Source organism: Callospermophilus lateralis, chromosome 6 (assembly GCF_048772815.1).
Source record: "Callospermophilus lateralis isolate mCalLat2 chromosome 6, mCalLat2.hap1, whole genome shotgun sequence".
In the NCBI taxonomy this organism is placed as follows: Eukaryota; Metazoa; Chordata; class Mammalia; order Rodentia; family Sciuridae; genus Callospermophilus; species Callospermophilus lateralis.
The window spans coordinates 138,553,218-138,569,429 of record NC_135310.1 but is presented as its reverse complement, the minus strand read 5'-3'; the positions used below and the strand labels follow the sequence as shown (position 1 = coordinate 138,569,429).

Genomic DNA, 16,212 nt, shown 5'->3' with positions numbered 1-16,212 from the left:
CTACCTTTTGATGGACCAAAGTCACATTAATAACCTGCTGATATTTTTGTCATAGTACATTGAGTTCTCCTGTATCACTCATGACTTCTTGAATGCCAGTCAGACTGGTGATTGGTCTGATTTCCAGTTCGTCTTAGATCTAGAATAGTTCTAAATTTACTGCTTTTCCTGCCTGTTTCCAAAGGGAGTTTGAAAGTTGGAACCTGCTTTTGTCTTCTGCTGCAAGTAGAGACAGAATTCTAGCTTTCTTTTTTGGGGGCTTCTGCATCTCTCCTGTACCCACATTTCCCACATTTCTCTCAGTATTTGGTTGCTCTTTTATTGACCTTGAATTCCTGCCCTTGAATCCTACCTTGTTCTTTCTTGAATACAATTTTAATTTTATTCCATTTTGATGAAGGTCTTTTCTGTTATTTCCCCTCATTTGCTTGCCAGTTTGTCCCACTGTTCTTGTTTCTTTTGAACTCATAGTTTTTCTTTTCAGGACTTTTGTGATGGTGTGGATATGAGACACCCACCCCTCTTCCTTACCAATGCTTCTGTGTTAATGCAGGAAGAATCATTCAGAGGTGAAATGATCAGATTATGAGAGCTGTAATCTAATCAGTGGATTAATCCATTTGGATTAATAATTTGAATGGATCACTGGGTGGTGCCTGTAGGCAAGACAAGGTGGAACTGCAGGAAGTGGATCACTATGGGTATGCCTTGGGATTATATATGCTGTCCATGGATCCTCTTTCTCTTTGTTTCCTGAATGCCATGACCTGAACAACTTCCCTCAGCCATGCCCATTGCCAGGATGTTCTGCCTCATCTTGGGCCCAGAGCAATGGAACTAGCTGACCACGGACTGAATCTCTGAATCTGCGAACCCAAAATAAATGTTTCCTCCTCTAAGTTGTTCTTGTCAGGTATTTTGGTCACAGTGATGAAAGCAGACTAATACATTTTCAATAAAATATTTTCTAAAAAACTTCTTGGTCTCTCATGTGGAAGTTATTTATTATAAAAGGACTTTTGTACATTTCTCCCTCTTTGTATTTCTTCTGATTATCTATATACTATTTTAGAAAGAGCAAGGTCAAGAGAAGTGGAAGCAAGAAAGGAGAGAGAATGCCTGTTACCTACATAATTTGCTGTTACTTGGTCTCTCTCATACTGTGACCTATAATTATTGACACAAGCCAGTTTCTTCAAAGGTCAAAAGCACCCTAAAGCAAGTTACTTTTTCTGCCTAGGGGTGTTAGCTGTACTTCTGTCTTAAGAATCCTTCCATGTGAATTGTTGAGACCTCCACTCTTACAACATGAGGCCATGTTGTGGTTTCTTAGACTCATTCAACCTTTTAGCAATTCCTCATTTTTGTTCTTTTTTGTCTACTGAATAAAGAATGACAAATACTGAGGTACTAAGTTTATTGTTCTGTTCCCATTTTAATATTACAGTACTGGTAATTACAAATGTACTTTTAGGAGTCATAAAAGGAAAGTAGAACTTCATAGTAACAGTGAGGAATATAAGGTAATTGTTGTGTTTCAGTTCCCTTATGCCCAACTGAAGTGACTTTTCATTAGTTTGTATGGAGAGCACTCCAAATTACCATAATCTGAATGGTAATATTCTGTAGTCATCTGTAAGATTGTCTTCAATGAATATTTTTAACCCTTTGGTTTGATATTTCAAGGCCTTTGGCTTAATATCCCCGACACAGTGACTCTCCAGTCCCACTTGTGCAATCACCCTGTGCCAGCAGAGAACTTGGGAACATTAGCTTATATTGGTATGTATGATCAGGATCCTTTAGAAGAATAAAGTTGTTAAATCACATAAGGTATTTCAAAGCCAGTTTGATTGTTCACTTTCTGATTTAGAATACTGTCTTAGGGTACTTGTGTGCTTTTTTTTTTTTTTTTTTGATGTGGGGTCTTATGACATTGCCCAGCCCGGTCTAGAGCTTGATCACCTCCTCCCTCAGTCTCTGGAGTAGTTGGTTTATAGGCACACAGCACCATGCCTGGCTACTTTTGTACTTATTATACTTTGTCATTGAGGTCCAGAATCTCCTAATTCCAACTATAGAGCAATAGAAATGTAAAAATAATGTGTTCATGCTATATACATCCATAAAAAAAATGACTGATGAAAGCTTTCGAATATGGTTGGATGCACGTTTTAAGAGACTTAGGAGGTTTTCTTTTTTAATCACATTCCAAAATTACTGAAACATTGTTACTACTGCTCATTGTAGAGCAGATAGGCTTAACCTTTTCTTTCTTTCCTTTCCTTGCCCTGGGTTCCTTCAACAACCTGGCAAGACCCATGTCTATTCTTAGAATTATGTTTTTAAAGTGTAAAGCAAAGTACTTAGCATTACAGAGGAAACTAACTCTCTTAGTGTGTTAATATTGCACATTTAAAAGACTGGTTTGTGATGTAGTAATGTGCTGCAGTAAGTTATAGAGTCTATATGGTCCTCATCACCACTGGCACTTCAAAGCAGTGAGGGACACAAATGAAACTTGGAGCCATGTCCTTATATAGAATTCATGATAGATTTCCCTGTATTTATCACCAACTGATGAACCTATGTGAAATGAACAGAGAATAGATGTCTGACCATTGGAGTCACAAGGTATCATTAAGGTTTTTGATAAAACTGAGAATTTAGTTTAATATTTGTTTTAAATTAATGAAAATAATTTTTTAATTTTAAATATCTGTTTTAAGCTTAATATTTGTTTTGTGATAACACTTTAGGAAAGATTTAAAGGAATGGGACCAGAGATTCTTGGAAAATGTAAAAGTAGCAAGAAATTGTGACCAAAGAGTTATCACTGAATTGGAGAAAAAAAAACTTAGTCCCAGCATCTTAGAAATAAAGAGTCATAAACTCAATGAATGCTCTTGAGCCACTAATCTTCTTTGTGGTGTCAATAAATAAGAGAAGCCAACAGTTTAAGTAAGGTATTACAGTGAGGTTGGCCTTCTGGAGCAGGAGTTAAGCCCTTATTTAAAAAAAAAAAACAAACAAAAAAACTATGGAATGTTTTAGAGTTGAGTTCCCTATGTCCTTTATACTCTGGTTAGTAAAACTTTCAATTCACTTTTATGGCTAAAAATGGAAACTCATGTAAATACTCAACATTGAACAAATATTTTTTTGTCTTCCTGTATCCTGAGCAATAGGCACAAAAGATGTAAAACTTTGGCCTCACAGTGTGGGGAGCAGGCCAACAGACAACTGCAGTGTGACTTTGAGTTCTTGAAGCATAGTGCCTTCTGGAATTGTTACCTTTTCTTATATAATGGAAGTTCTGCTTCCCTATGAGAACCCTTATTCTACTTTGGGTATTTCAAAAGACTTAATGGAAAGTACATCTAAATTTACCGTTGAGCATACAAAGACAAACAAAGATATCACATGTGTTTAGTCTGGCTGGAATTCATCACTCTGGTAGAGTAACAACCTTATGATTGGTTGATGTTCCAAACTGTAATTATAAATGTTTTTGAATGAAAATATAATTGCAATAGGTAATAAAAAAAATCCTATAAAGTTGGGTTTATGGAGTGAGGAATAATACTTTCTGAAATAAATAGACTTGGGCTGGGCTGGGGACCCTGGAGTGGAGGCTTGAAATCTCTACTGAGAGATGAGACTCAGAGTAATGACATTACCCTTTGCTTCAGAGACAGTGTTGGGTATAGAGGTCCCTGAACAAACTATGGATTTGCAGAGATTGACTATTTCAGAATAGCCTCTGCTTTCATGTATGTAAATACAGGACTTTTTATTTCTGAACAGTGGCCAGTGCATTTTTTCCCATTTTGCTCATGTTGATCCCCCACCCTCTATTAAAATAGCTCACATCCCTACATCTCTACTTCCTCATGTGGCCATCTCCTCCATGAGCCCATCTTTGATCTGTCCTTGTCATCTGACTCTCCTTTAAGTCTGTCTGGGTGCACACACTCTGCAGCCCTCTCACCCTGCCTCTGTCAGTTGCTGTAACATCTTTTAGTAGCTTCTTGATAGCTCTTTCTCATCTGCACTCAGAAAGCAGAGGCAGGGCAGCAGGGAGGATGGGATTCTGTTTCTTTTCACATTTGTGTTTTCTATACTCAGGCCCTGTTGCCCATTTGTGGTAAGGCAGCACCTTTTTAGATGCCCTCCTTTCCTGCCAAGCAAGACTCATACCTACCTGACTCTGCCCAGCATTGGAAAAACAGATTTGCATCTGGCCCCAGCTGCTAAGTAAATTGTCAGCTCTGCTGGACTCCTGCTAACAGGGAAAGACTAATTGAGGATGGAAAGCAATGTTTTATTGTTGCTCTCCTTGATTAATAACTTTCACCCACAGAGGAGCAGTAAACAGTGCTGCTGCTTGTGTGGTCTTAGGCATTTCCAGCTCCTGGGTATCTTGAGCCTCCTCATGTGTCTTCAGATCAAATGTTAGAGGAAGTCTTTTTCTGGTCTCTGGTTATCTTTTACCACATTTAGTTCTTTTGCAGACACGTCTTTTTCTGATATGACATTTGTAGTCAGAAAACATGGCTTATTCATTGAGATTTTAAATTGTAATTTGCTCCAATGTAAAATTTGTTGTCTTATTGTGTAATGAGGTACTTCAGTGCTTCATTCAAGTAAAATTCCCTAGTACCTTCTCTCTGCAACAGACACTCTTCTTTGTTGTAGGAAAAACAAGAAAAAGAAAAGATATAAGCAAAGCTCCTATCTGCAATGAGCTTACAGGCTGGCCTGACACAGGAGGATAGGGGTACTGGAAGGTGGGGAGTGCTGTGAGGTGGCAATGGCCTGGGGAGAATGGGATGAAAGCAGTTGTTCTAGGTGGCCAGGTTCAGAAAGGACTCTGGAGAAAGAAAGAGAAGTGTAGGCAAAATATCCCAAACAGAGGGAGGAGCAAAAGGCCCAAGCCCTCAGGCAGTGCTGGTGTGAATGGAGGTAGGTTGGAAATCAGGCTTGGAGGCCAAATCCCCAGGGGTCTGTACCAAGGAACCTTAAGGGTTTGGAGAAGCAAACAAAGTATGCTATAAGTAATTTTCCCCTTCTTTAAATTCCTCCCTTCATTCTGTGTGTTGTTTCAGCTGAAAGCCTGCAAACAATTCATCACTTTGTGAGGCAGTTCTCTCTTACTGTGCTTGAATGTCTTTTGTTACTTAATTATTATTCAAATATTTCCCCAATTCATTTATACTTTAGAAGATAATTATTTTATTAGCATTTGTGGAATGAATGTATACCATATTTAATTTATTATATGTAGACAGAACTTTTTTTCAAATGTCTTTTCATTTAAAAATTTTAGACGCTTTTTGACTTGGTGCAATCCTAGGAAATATCCCTGACAGATAATAGTGAAGGCCCCTGGCCCAGTAAGTTTACAGTCAAGAGTGTAAGGGTGGTGGAAGTTGGTGTGTGTATGTTTCTTTTCATTTGCCTTAGCTTTTGCTTTTAGTAGATTTCAGAATTTTAAAAATATATATTCTTATGGGTGTTTAGAGGTAAGAGTATTCTGTGTGAAGAGAAAGTATAAGGGAACTTTAGGAAGATCTGGTAAACCACTTTCACTGGGCACCTCTTGGCTGGAGCTATTTCCCTCACACTAGATTCCAAAGTGGAGTTCCACATGAAAATTTGGCACAGTTGTACTTCTTGAGGTCCCTATTCCTGCCACAATAAAAGAGTTCAATGAAGAAATTATGCAGGATAATGGCCTGGACAGATAGAAGTGACAAGCATTGAGTTGTTCTAGAGGGAGTAACGGACATGAAGGAGGGGAAAAGAGGTAATGAAGAGCTCATGCGTACAGTGCAGGGATAGCCAGGATAAGGGCTCAAGGCAGGAACAAGCTGGCACAACTGTGAGGACACTGGGTAGCCAGGGAAGCTGGATCACTAGTGAGAAAAGAGACTAGTACTTGAGGGACCAGGTAGAAGGGTGTAATTGAAGTGGTGGAGGCTGTTGTGTTAGTTGCTGTTAAATATGATGGTGATCTACATGAGGGAGCTTGTCTGGAAGTGATGAGAAAAGCTAATTTTTTCTGTGAATAGACAAGGCAAATAATCAGGGAGTTGGCTGGGAGTAGAGCCTTTGGAGCCAACTGCACAACAATAGTGAGATGGCAATTTGGTTTTATGACACATATAGAGAAGGAGGGTAGAAAGAGAAAAGGCTCTATACTGAATCCTGTTGCTGGAGCAGAGATGTTGGGTACCATGGGGACAGCACCAGAGCCTGAAGAGTTGCTGCCAAGGAAGGGGGAAGACACCTGGAAGAATGTGAAGACCCAGTAGCCAAGGGAAGAAGATATTTCTAGAAAGGGAATTAGGCATTATTTTGTAGGCTGGGGTAAAAACCCAAAACCAAAATGGTTTTGGTGTTTTTTGTTTTTTTTTTTTGTTTTGTTTTTTAAAATAAGTCTTGATTTCTTCATCAGGGAACAATAAAAAATAAATTTATTAGCAATTTATTAAATACATTTATTTAAATAATATATTTTATTAATTAATTTATGTATACTCAATGTTTTAAAATATTTTTTAACTAAATTTTCATGTCTCTAAAAATGCAACTCTTTTTTTGTAACTAGAAACATACTCCATAATTACCCTGTGGCTGAGATGGTCTCCAATTTAGGATTTTTCAACTTTTCAGTGGTGCAAAAGCATTATTCATTCAGTAGAAATGATACTTTGAATTTTGAATTTGGATCTCTTCTCTGGCTAGTGATATGTGGTCCCATCCTCTCTCCATGCTGGGCAGTGGCATCGGCTACAGCTCCCAGTCAGCCCTACATGGTCACCAGGGAAAACAACCCACACTCCACAGTGTCCTGTGTTGCTCAGCCAGAGTGTTCAGTGTATTAAATGTGTTTTTGACTTAAGATGGTGTGCTGGGATTAATCCCATCATAAGTCGGGAGCATCTACACTGAGAGGACACAGAAGCTAATAATAAAATTTTTAAATAATCCATTTGGCTCTCAGATATTACTGACTTAGTTTAGGCATTGGAGAGCACTTTATGTTAAGGACCAGATAATAAATATTTTCAGTTTTGTGAGAAATACAAATTTTAGGTAACAGCTATTTAATTCTGTGGTCATACCACCAAAACAGCCATGGAAAATGTGTAAAGGACTGAATGTGGCTGTATCTCATGAAACTTTTAATTCCCCAATAGGCAGCTGGCCATATTCAGCCAGTGGGCTGTAACTCCATGAGCTCTCAAAGTTTTAAGAATCATAACCTTTAGGAGTTGATAAAACTATAAAGTACCATTTTGATTTTTTTTTTTTAAAAAAGGAAATTACTCAATTTGATACTTTATGTTTTAAGAAAACTTTGTAAACTATTAGATTTTTGTCAGTCTTACCCTCCAAAATTTTGATTATGTAATGTATGCTGTATTCTTGATGTAGTCAAAATTTGTAGACAGACTGCTACCTCCACCACACCACCTTCGGCCTCATCTGCTAGCTTCAGCCTAACTGCTTTAAATCCTTTGCTATGAGTATGTCCTCTGAATAATGAATTTCTTAAGTTCCTAAGATTAATGGGACATGTTTTTTTTACCATGAATAGCATGCAGATATGAAATATATACAACGTAGATCACATTCACCATGAGTAAAATATGCTACTCTACCTCTTACTATAACTTCTTTGTCCCACTTTAAGTGCTTATCTGTTCTTAGGATTAAATAATCTATTCACAGAAACTATTATGTGTTATGTCTGCCCCATATGGAAGACCTAAGTAAAACTGGCTTGTTTTCTTGTAGCTATTGATATCTCCAGTCTTGAGGTCTTCTCAGTTCTCTGTTCGTTCAACATAGGGCCATTGCTTTTCCTGAGAACAAAACAGCCCATCATCTAGACCATTCAACCATGAAATAATAGCCTTTCCACCAAATGGTGCTGGGACAACTGGGTATCCATCTAGAAACAGTGAAGTTGGACCCCCAAACCATATACAAAACTTCACTCAAATAGATTGTAGAAATAAATATGAGAGACAGAAATATAAAACATTGAGAATAAAACACAGAAGTAAAATATTCATGATCTTGAGTTAAGCAAAGTGTTTGTAAATATGACACCAAAAATATAAATGATGAAATACAAAGTATATTTTTTGCTTCACAGGCCACCATTAAGAAAATGGATAGACAACCTTCACAGTGGGAGGAAAAGATTGCAAATTATATATCTGATAAGGGACCTGTATCTACTCAATAATGAACAGACAAATGGCCCAATTTAAAAATGGGCAAAGGATTCAAATACACATTTTTAAATAACACGTATAGTTGGCCAATAAACATATGAAAAGATGCTCAATATCATTAGTCATCAGGAAAATGCATATCAAAACCACAATTAGATACCACTTTAAACCACTAACATGACTATAATCAAAAAGACAAACCACAACAAGTTTTGGTTAGGATGTGGAGAAATTAGAACCCTTAGTCACTGCTGGTGAGAATGAAATGGTGTGGGCACTTTGGAAAACAGCCTGGCAACTCCATTTATTCATGTGTGTGTGTGTGTGTGTGTGTGTGTGTGTGTATAATGAATCTCCAAGAGAAACGAAAGCATTACATTAAAGAAGCCAGTCACAAAAGCCCACCTATTGTATGGTTCCATTTTTAGGAAATGTCCCCAGTAGCTACAGACATTTTATAAAGACAGAAAATAGACTAGTGGCTATCTGGGTTGAAGTGGGAATTAAGGGCTGGGTAGTGATTGCTATTGGGTACAGAGTTTCTTTTCTGGGGTGATGAAAATGTTCTGGAATTAGATGGTAATGATGACTGCATAATGTTGCGATTATACTAAAACCATTGAACCATAAACTTTAAAATGGTGAATTTTATGGTATGTAAATTATGTCTCAATAAACTATTATTAAAAAAAAAATAAAATGGCCTTCAATTTGCCTTTGTGGCTTTGAAAGATTAGGGTGAGACATATCTTTTCTTTCTTTTTTTTTTCTTTTTTTTTTAAAGAGAGAGAGAGAGAATTTTATTATTTTTTTATTTATTTATTTTTTAGTTTTTAGTTTTTTGGCGGACACAACATCTTTGTTTGTATGTGGTGCTGAGGATCGAACCCCAGGCCGCACACATGCCAGGCGAGCGTGCTACCACATGAGCCACATCCCAGCCCTCTTTTCTTTCTTGCTTCAATCTGAGCTTTGCTCACAAGCCTAGATGACATGAATTTAGTAGCCTTGGTTGAGTCCCTAGTGAGCAATTTCCCAGTTGCCCAAGTAATACTGTGTTCAGGCCACAGCTTCTGCTCAGGGGCCACTCAGGACCAAGAAACAAAAAGTGCTGTTGACCTCAGTGAGAAGTTTCGTAGTGTGAAGATTGAGGGCATTCACAAAGCAGTGAATAGTGACAAAGACTTATTATTTTAGAACATTTAATATTAGGTTAACTTGTTTATTAAGTGTAGAGATGATTTTAAAAAGTATATCAGTCAAATGTATTTTAAAAAAACATAAAGAACTGCAAAATTCTCAAGGTTCTCTAAGATTCTCTAAGAAGTCAATTCATATGTACATTAGTATATTGCTGTATGCACTGTGCCTTATAATAAAAACATATACAATCAATCAACAAATATATGAAAAATGTTCATCATCACTAGATATTAGAGAATTGCAAATCAAAACCACTCTAAGATTTCATCTCACTCCAGTCAGAATGGCAGCTATTATGAAGACAAACAAAAATAAGTGTTGTCGAGGATGTGGGGGATTGCAAATTGGTGCAGCCAATATGGGAAGCAGTATGGAGATTCCTTGGAAAACTGGGACTGGAACCACCATTTGACCCAGCTATCTCACTCCTTGGCCTACATCCAAAGGACTTAAAAACAGCATACTACAGGGACACAGCCACATCAATGTTTATAACAGCACAATTCACACACAATAGCTAACCTGTGGAATCAACCTAGATGCCCTTCAGTAGATTAATGGATTAAAAAATAAAATAAAAAATAAATGTGACATATATACATAATGGAATATTACTAATCAATAAAAGAGAATAAAATCATGGCATTTGCAGGTAAATGGATGCAGTTGGAGAAGATAATGCTAAGTGAAGTTAGCCAATCCCCCCAAAACAAATGCCAAATGTTTTCTCTGATATAAGGTGACTCATAGTCGGGTAGGGAGAGGGAACATGGGAGGAATAGACGAACTCTAGATAGGGCAGAGGGGTGGGAGGGAAAGGGAGGGTGCAGAGGGTTAGCAATGATGATGGAATGTGATGGACATCATTATTCAAAGTACATGTATGAAGACATGAGTTGGTGTGAACATACTTTATATACAAACAGAGATATGAAAAATTATGTTCTATATGTGTAATAAGAATTGTGGTGTATTCTGCTTCATGTATTTAAAAAATAAAAGCAATTTAAAAAAAAGAAGTGAAACGTTAAAAAATTACATATGCTTGCAAAATACTACAAAGTCTTAGTTTAGAGAAAACAAAACAGTCCATTTAAAAATCAACTGTATTCTAAAGCACATGTTCTCAATCTTCTTAGTGCAAAATAATCAGTTGGAACTCATTAGAAATGTGAAAAATGTGAGCCACACTCAAGAAATTAGTCCAAACTGAATTTTAAAGGAACATCTTCTAGGAGCAGAGCTTTGCTTTGTGATAAGTAGTGCCCCAGGGCTTCAACCTAGAATGGATGTTAATATAAGGGTGGTTAAACTGTTCTTCACATTACCATAGGTAATGAGTGGGTATTAAAATATTTTTCCAGCCATTTGATATTAGAAGTAGACGATATCCACACTCTTATTGCTATGCTGTTTGAAAACGATGGTGCTTCCTTCACCCTCATGATGCTTCACAGTGTATGAAACTGTAGTCTTCCTCACCCCTCTGATTTGGCCACATCTCTGCCCTTTCTTTCCAGATTTCTTTTGACTTAGCTGAGTATACTGCAGATGTTGACGGGATTGGCACTTTGCGGCTTTTGGATGCAATTAAGACCTGTGGCCTTATCAACTCTGTGAAGTTCTATCAGGCCTCAACAAGTGAGCTTTATGGGAAAGTGCAAGAAATACCCCAGAAGGAAACTACCCCATTCTATCCTCGGTCGCCCTATGGTGAGAACCCGTGTGTGCACTACTGTCTGCCTGCAAGGCGAGCTCAGTGGGTGTGGGGGGCGTGTTTTGCTCTGCTTTCATTCTGTTCATGTCTCATGGCTGAAGTCATTTGGGTGTGAGATTAACATTAAGATAGACTACAGTGACTAGACTTGTTGAGAAGCATACCTTTATACATTGCTAACTACAAGTATTTGCTGCAATTGCCTTCGGGGTAAAATTACCACCTCACTTCACCAATCTGTGTTCATTCAACCCTTCTACACAGATCACTTTAAAAGAAAAATTAGACCCAACATTATTCTTTTTCTAAACTCTCTGAGATGTGCTGAAGTGATAAGATTTCATGTTTTTTATGTCTCTCATAAAAGTTTTCCCCTGAACCCAAACCCTTAGGGAAAAAATATTACTATCACATTTAATATATTTGTAAAGAGACTATTCATGAAAGACTTTGGTGATAAAATTTCAAAACATCTAAATGTTAAGATCCCCAATTTTTTTCCTTTCTAATTCTTTAAACCTAAAACCAAACAAACAAAAACTACCTAGAAAGGAGAATTTGATATATCGCAGTTGCACACAGTACAGTTGAAACAATTAGATGGTGAAAGAACAAACTGTGGCTATTACAAAAGTAGGAAATTATTAAATATTTCCTGGTGAACCTGATTAACTGGCATAGGAATTTTTTTCTTCTTTTGGCTTTTGAGTCACAATTTTTGCTACTTTGAAACAAACTGTAATTTTTGTTCTTTAAGATAAGTGAAAATCCTTGTCTTTTATAATAAACTTAATTTGTTTTTAAAAAATTAATTCAACAGGGGCAGCAAAATTGTATGCTTATTGGATTGTGGTGAACTTCCGGGAGGCATATAATCTCTTTGCAGTGAATGGCATTCTCTTCAATCACGAGAGTCCCAGAAGAGGTCAGTAAATAATAATTGAAAAGGGAATTTTAGACTTTAGCAGCAATTACCTTTTCATATGTTCTGTACCCTGTGAAAAATTTTACGCTTAACCATTAGAAATGTCAGAAGTAATAAATGAAGAAGTATAAGTCTGACCTTGTTTGCTCATCAGGTTTATGGGTCTTCTTTTTTTAATTCAACATTAAAAACTGGGCAGGGTTCCAGTTTTACCATTTTCATTAATAGGTCTTATCAAGCTTGTTTTCCAACTAAAATTTCCATGTGAATGCAAAGGAAAAAGGTGTAAACTAATGGTTCTTTCTGGAAGTCACTCCTGTTCACATAGACTCAAACAATTGGATACTTAGTGGTTTGGTTTGGTTTGTTTTTACATTCCATGAAATAGACACCCAGAAATGGCTATGCTGTCAGAGTAAATTTTTAAAGAAATTTGAAATCAGTTCTTGTAGTTAGAAGCATCTCAGTTTCTTCTTTCAGAAAACCTTGTTTGTTTGCATCAGCTTGTTTCCTTTTGTCATAGTTTTTGTGGAAGCTCTCTGTTCCCAGCATTAGGTTTTAAATAAGCTGTGCACTCCCATCTTACTTCTTGATATAGTGAAATACAAGAAATCCTAATCAAGCAAAGATACTCTTTACAGAGTAAAAATATCTATCTAATCTAATTCTAAGAAGTTTTATTCAATTTCATTATCATTTATTCTGATAGTCTGAGAATAAAAGCCCAGTGTTATGATTTGTTTCATATCCAGCAACTAGTAATGCTTATAATTTTTTTAGTGAAACTTTATGGCATTGTGTAGCCACCTAATTAAACCATCAAGTCATGAAGAAAGATTAAAGTGACAGGTTTATAAAGTATCTTTAGCGTCAGTACACTTTTATTTTACAGTTGCTTAAGTTAAAAATCCCCATGATGGACTGTTAAAGCATAATATGCTAGCCTGTCATTTGTCTTGCCTAAGCAACGAGAAGTATTTCTTTAATTAATTTGTGGTTCTGGATATTGTAAGGGGAAAAGGAAAAGGGAGATCTTAGCTGTTCTTACCTGCAGCATCTGGTATGTGAGGTACTCAAGGAATCTGTTTAGTGAATGATAATCTCTGCCTCTTTTCTCACAATCATGTTTATACACATTGTTTGGGTTTCTGTATTCTCCTTTTTAACTTTTCCTTCTAGGTGGATGGGGGACTAATTGTAAATCAGGATAGGGGAGGAAAAAGCATTCTTAGGTTTTAGAGTAAAAAGATGAATTTGAAGATAACCTCCCACCCCTGTCCTTTGTTTGCTTCTCATAAGGAAAGCCTAATACTTGTACATTTGGGCTGGGAGTGTAACTTGATGGTAAAGTTCTTGCTTAGCATGTGAGGGTATCAGGAGAGCAGAAGAATAACCATCCCCAGTACCTCTGTGAGCAGTCCTTCAGAGATGTTCCATGTTTCTTCGGTCCTTTCCAAGAGGAGTTATCCCGTAGGTATTGTTCTGCAACTTGGGCTTCTCTTAAATGTTTGTTAAAAACTTGAATTTGTAGCACACACCATTTGTTTTATTACATATCTAGAAATCCGTGTTTTCCATATTTTTACTCCATTTATATAAGTAAATAATGCAGAAATATAAAGCTATATGTGAAACTGATGTTAATGCTTAATTTGATAAAATATCTAATTCCTAATATTTACACCATTTCTTTTTTTTATACTTAAATGAATTTTATTATATTCAGATAGTACTACAAACACCACTACATTCAAATTTAGGACATTTTCATGCTTTCTAAAAGAAACCTGGTACCCACTCACAGTTATTTCAGTGTTCCATAAACTCCCAGTGCTAGGCAATAGCTAATCTACTTTCTTATAACATTTCTTGGAACTTAAAAATTAATTTTCATATTAAAAGTTAATTGGAAGCTAGGTGGAGTGGTAATTGCCTATAATCCTAATGACTCTGAAGGCTAAGGCAAGAGGATTGCAAGTTCAAGGCCAGCTTCAGCAGCTTAGGGAGACCCTAAGTAACTTAGTGAGATCCTAAGCAACATAGTGGGACCCTGACTTAATACAGAAAATAAAAAGAGCTGGGGAGGTGACTCAGTGGTTAAGAACTTCTGCATTCAATCCCTTTTACCAAAAAGGAAGAAAAGAAAAGTTAACCTGTTGGCCAACACATGACCCTAGTCCCAGGGACTTAAAGAGGCTGAGGCAGGAAGACCATAAGTTCAAGGCCAGCCTCAGCAGCTTAGGGAGAACCTCAACAACTCATTGGCTCTTTATCAAAATTTAATAAAAGGGAGGCAGGGCTCAGAATGAAGTTCGGTGGTACAGCACTCCTGAATTCATTCCCAATACCACAAAAATAAATAAGTAAATAAAAATAAAATAACAATTAGCCTGACAATAAGATTGTTCTTAAAGATTCATTGTTGTTTTCTGAGGAGATTTCTTTGCCAGACTGAGAACCTCTTAGTGGGAGGATTGTGTTGTATTCTTAAATCTCCAACTTCTAAAGTAGTGTCTGTCTGCTAGTAAACATTCAGTGAAACTTTTTAAATGAATGAGTATCTTATGCTTCATTAAAACTTCACTGACTTGAAAGCTAGGTGGTTCGAATGAGAGAACAATAGAAATATATAGGATAGTTTTAAAGAAATATTATTGTACAGATTTGAGATATATACTAGTTAAAGCTAAAAACTATTTTGAAATAATGATTAAGTTTGAACACTTTATAAACAGATACAATTTGTTTTTAATCATCTTAGTTTGTATACCTACAACTTGCTTTGAGATTTGTGAGTGAGTTTGTTTTCTTGAGCTTTTATACACAAGTCCTCTCAGGCCCTGTTATCACAGAGAATAAGCACTGCTTTTGCAGGATGGAATGGTGGTAAACCTTAGTCTGTTCAAAGGTACAATCACAAATGCCCAATTAGTAGAGCTCAAGTTAATGTCGTTTTGGGGGGCACATACACATTTTCTCTAATGAAATTAATTGAGAAGGTCATTGAGAATTTCTGACTTTAAAAAGCATGAAAGTGTTTTTTAATATATATATATTTTAATTTTAGGTGGACACAATGTCTTTATTTTTCATTTATGTGGTGCTGAGGATCTAACCCAGTGCCTCATACATGGTACAGGAGCACTCTACCACTGAGACACAATTCCAAACCCGGAAGTATTTTTAATATAAAATATTCTAGATCAGAGATTGGCAAATTATGGCTTATAGGCCAAATTCAATCCACTGAGTTATTTTTTGGTAGATAAAGTTTTATTGGAACACAGGCTCATTCGTTTATATGTCATCAATGCCTGTAGTCTGCAAAGCTTGAAATATTTACTGTCTGGGTGTTTAAGAAAACATTTGCTGGTCCCAGCTATAGATAGATCCTCAACATCCAAGAAACTTTCAGTTAAGTTTATTGTGGGTTTCTCCCAAAGAAGCAAGGTATTCTTTTATACAGATTTCCAACAAATGTTAAAGTCAAAGAGTTAATAAGGACAGCCTTCAGCTGAATTTCAGAAGTATTTTGGTCAGGTGGGGTTCTGATGTCCTTCACTGCTATACTTGAGTGGCCACGTGCTCTAAAGGAAAGCTAATTGTCAGGGAGTTATGGAGCCAAAGGAACTAGTCCTGACTAGAGTTCTGTAGCTTAGCTCTTCACAGCAACCCCAGGTCCTTAGCTTTGACATTTTCTTGTTTTCTCTTAGTCTCTTGTCCATTCCAATCTTTTGGGGGTTCTATTTTTTTTTCTTCTTTTTATTTAAGACTTTATTTAGAATTAATGTCTTTTATCCATTCCCATCCTTCTGTATTTTCTTTCTTTTTAAAAAACTTTATTTATGTAAACATTCTTTTAAAGTGTATTTACAGTGTTATGAGAACTTTATAATGCATCTGTAAATGATTTCGATCACCTTGCACTTGTGTGGAATGAACAGTTGGAATCATTGATCTAGGTAAGAAAGCCAGTGATCCAGTGACCCGACCTCTGTATCCCTAAGTCAGCTGCCTATTCACTCTTTCAGAGAGCAACACTATCAATGTTCCATGCTTTAGGCTTACTCTACATAAGATGTAGACGCATTAGTAATAGAGTCTACAGGGAACTA

The 16,212-nt window shown here is 36.6% G+C and overlaps 1 protein-coding gene across 1 annotated transcript in view; it reads left to right on the top strand.

The window, feature by feature from the left end:
• Window positions 1-16,212, top strand: part of Gmds (GDP-mannose 4,6-dehydratase) — a 642,352-nt gene that overhangs the window by 284,380 nt on the left and 341,760 nt on the right. Inside the window, exons 5-6 of the mRNA XM_076857845.1 lie at window positions 10,976-11,168; window positions 11,993-12,097. Of these exons, the coding sequence (XP_076713960.1) occupies window positions 10,976-11,168; window positions 11,993-12,097 (298 nt within the window). The remainder of the gene's footprint in view (window positions 1-10,975; window positions 11,169-11,992; window positions 12,098-16,212) is intronic.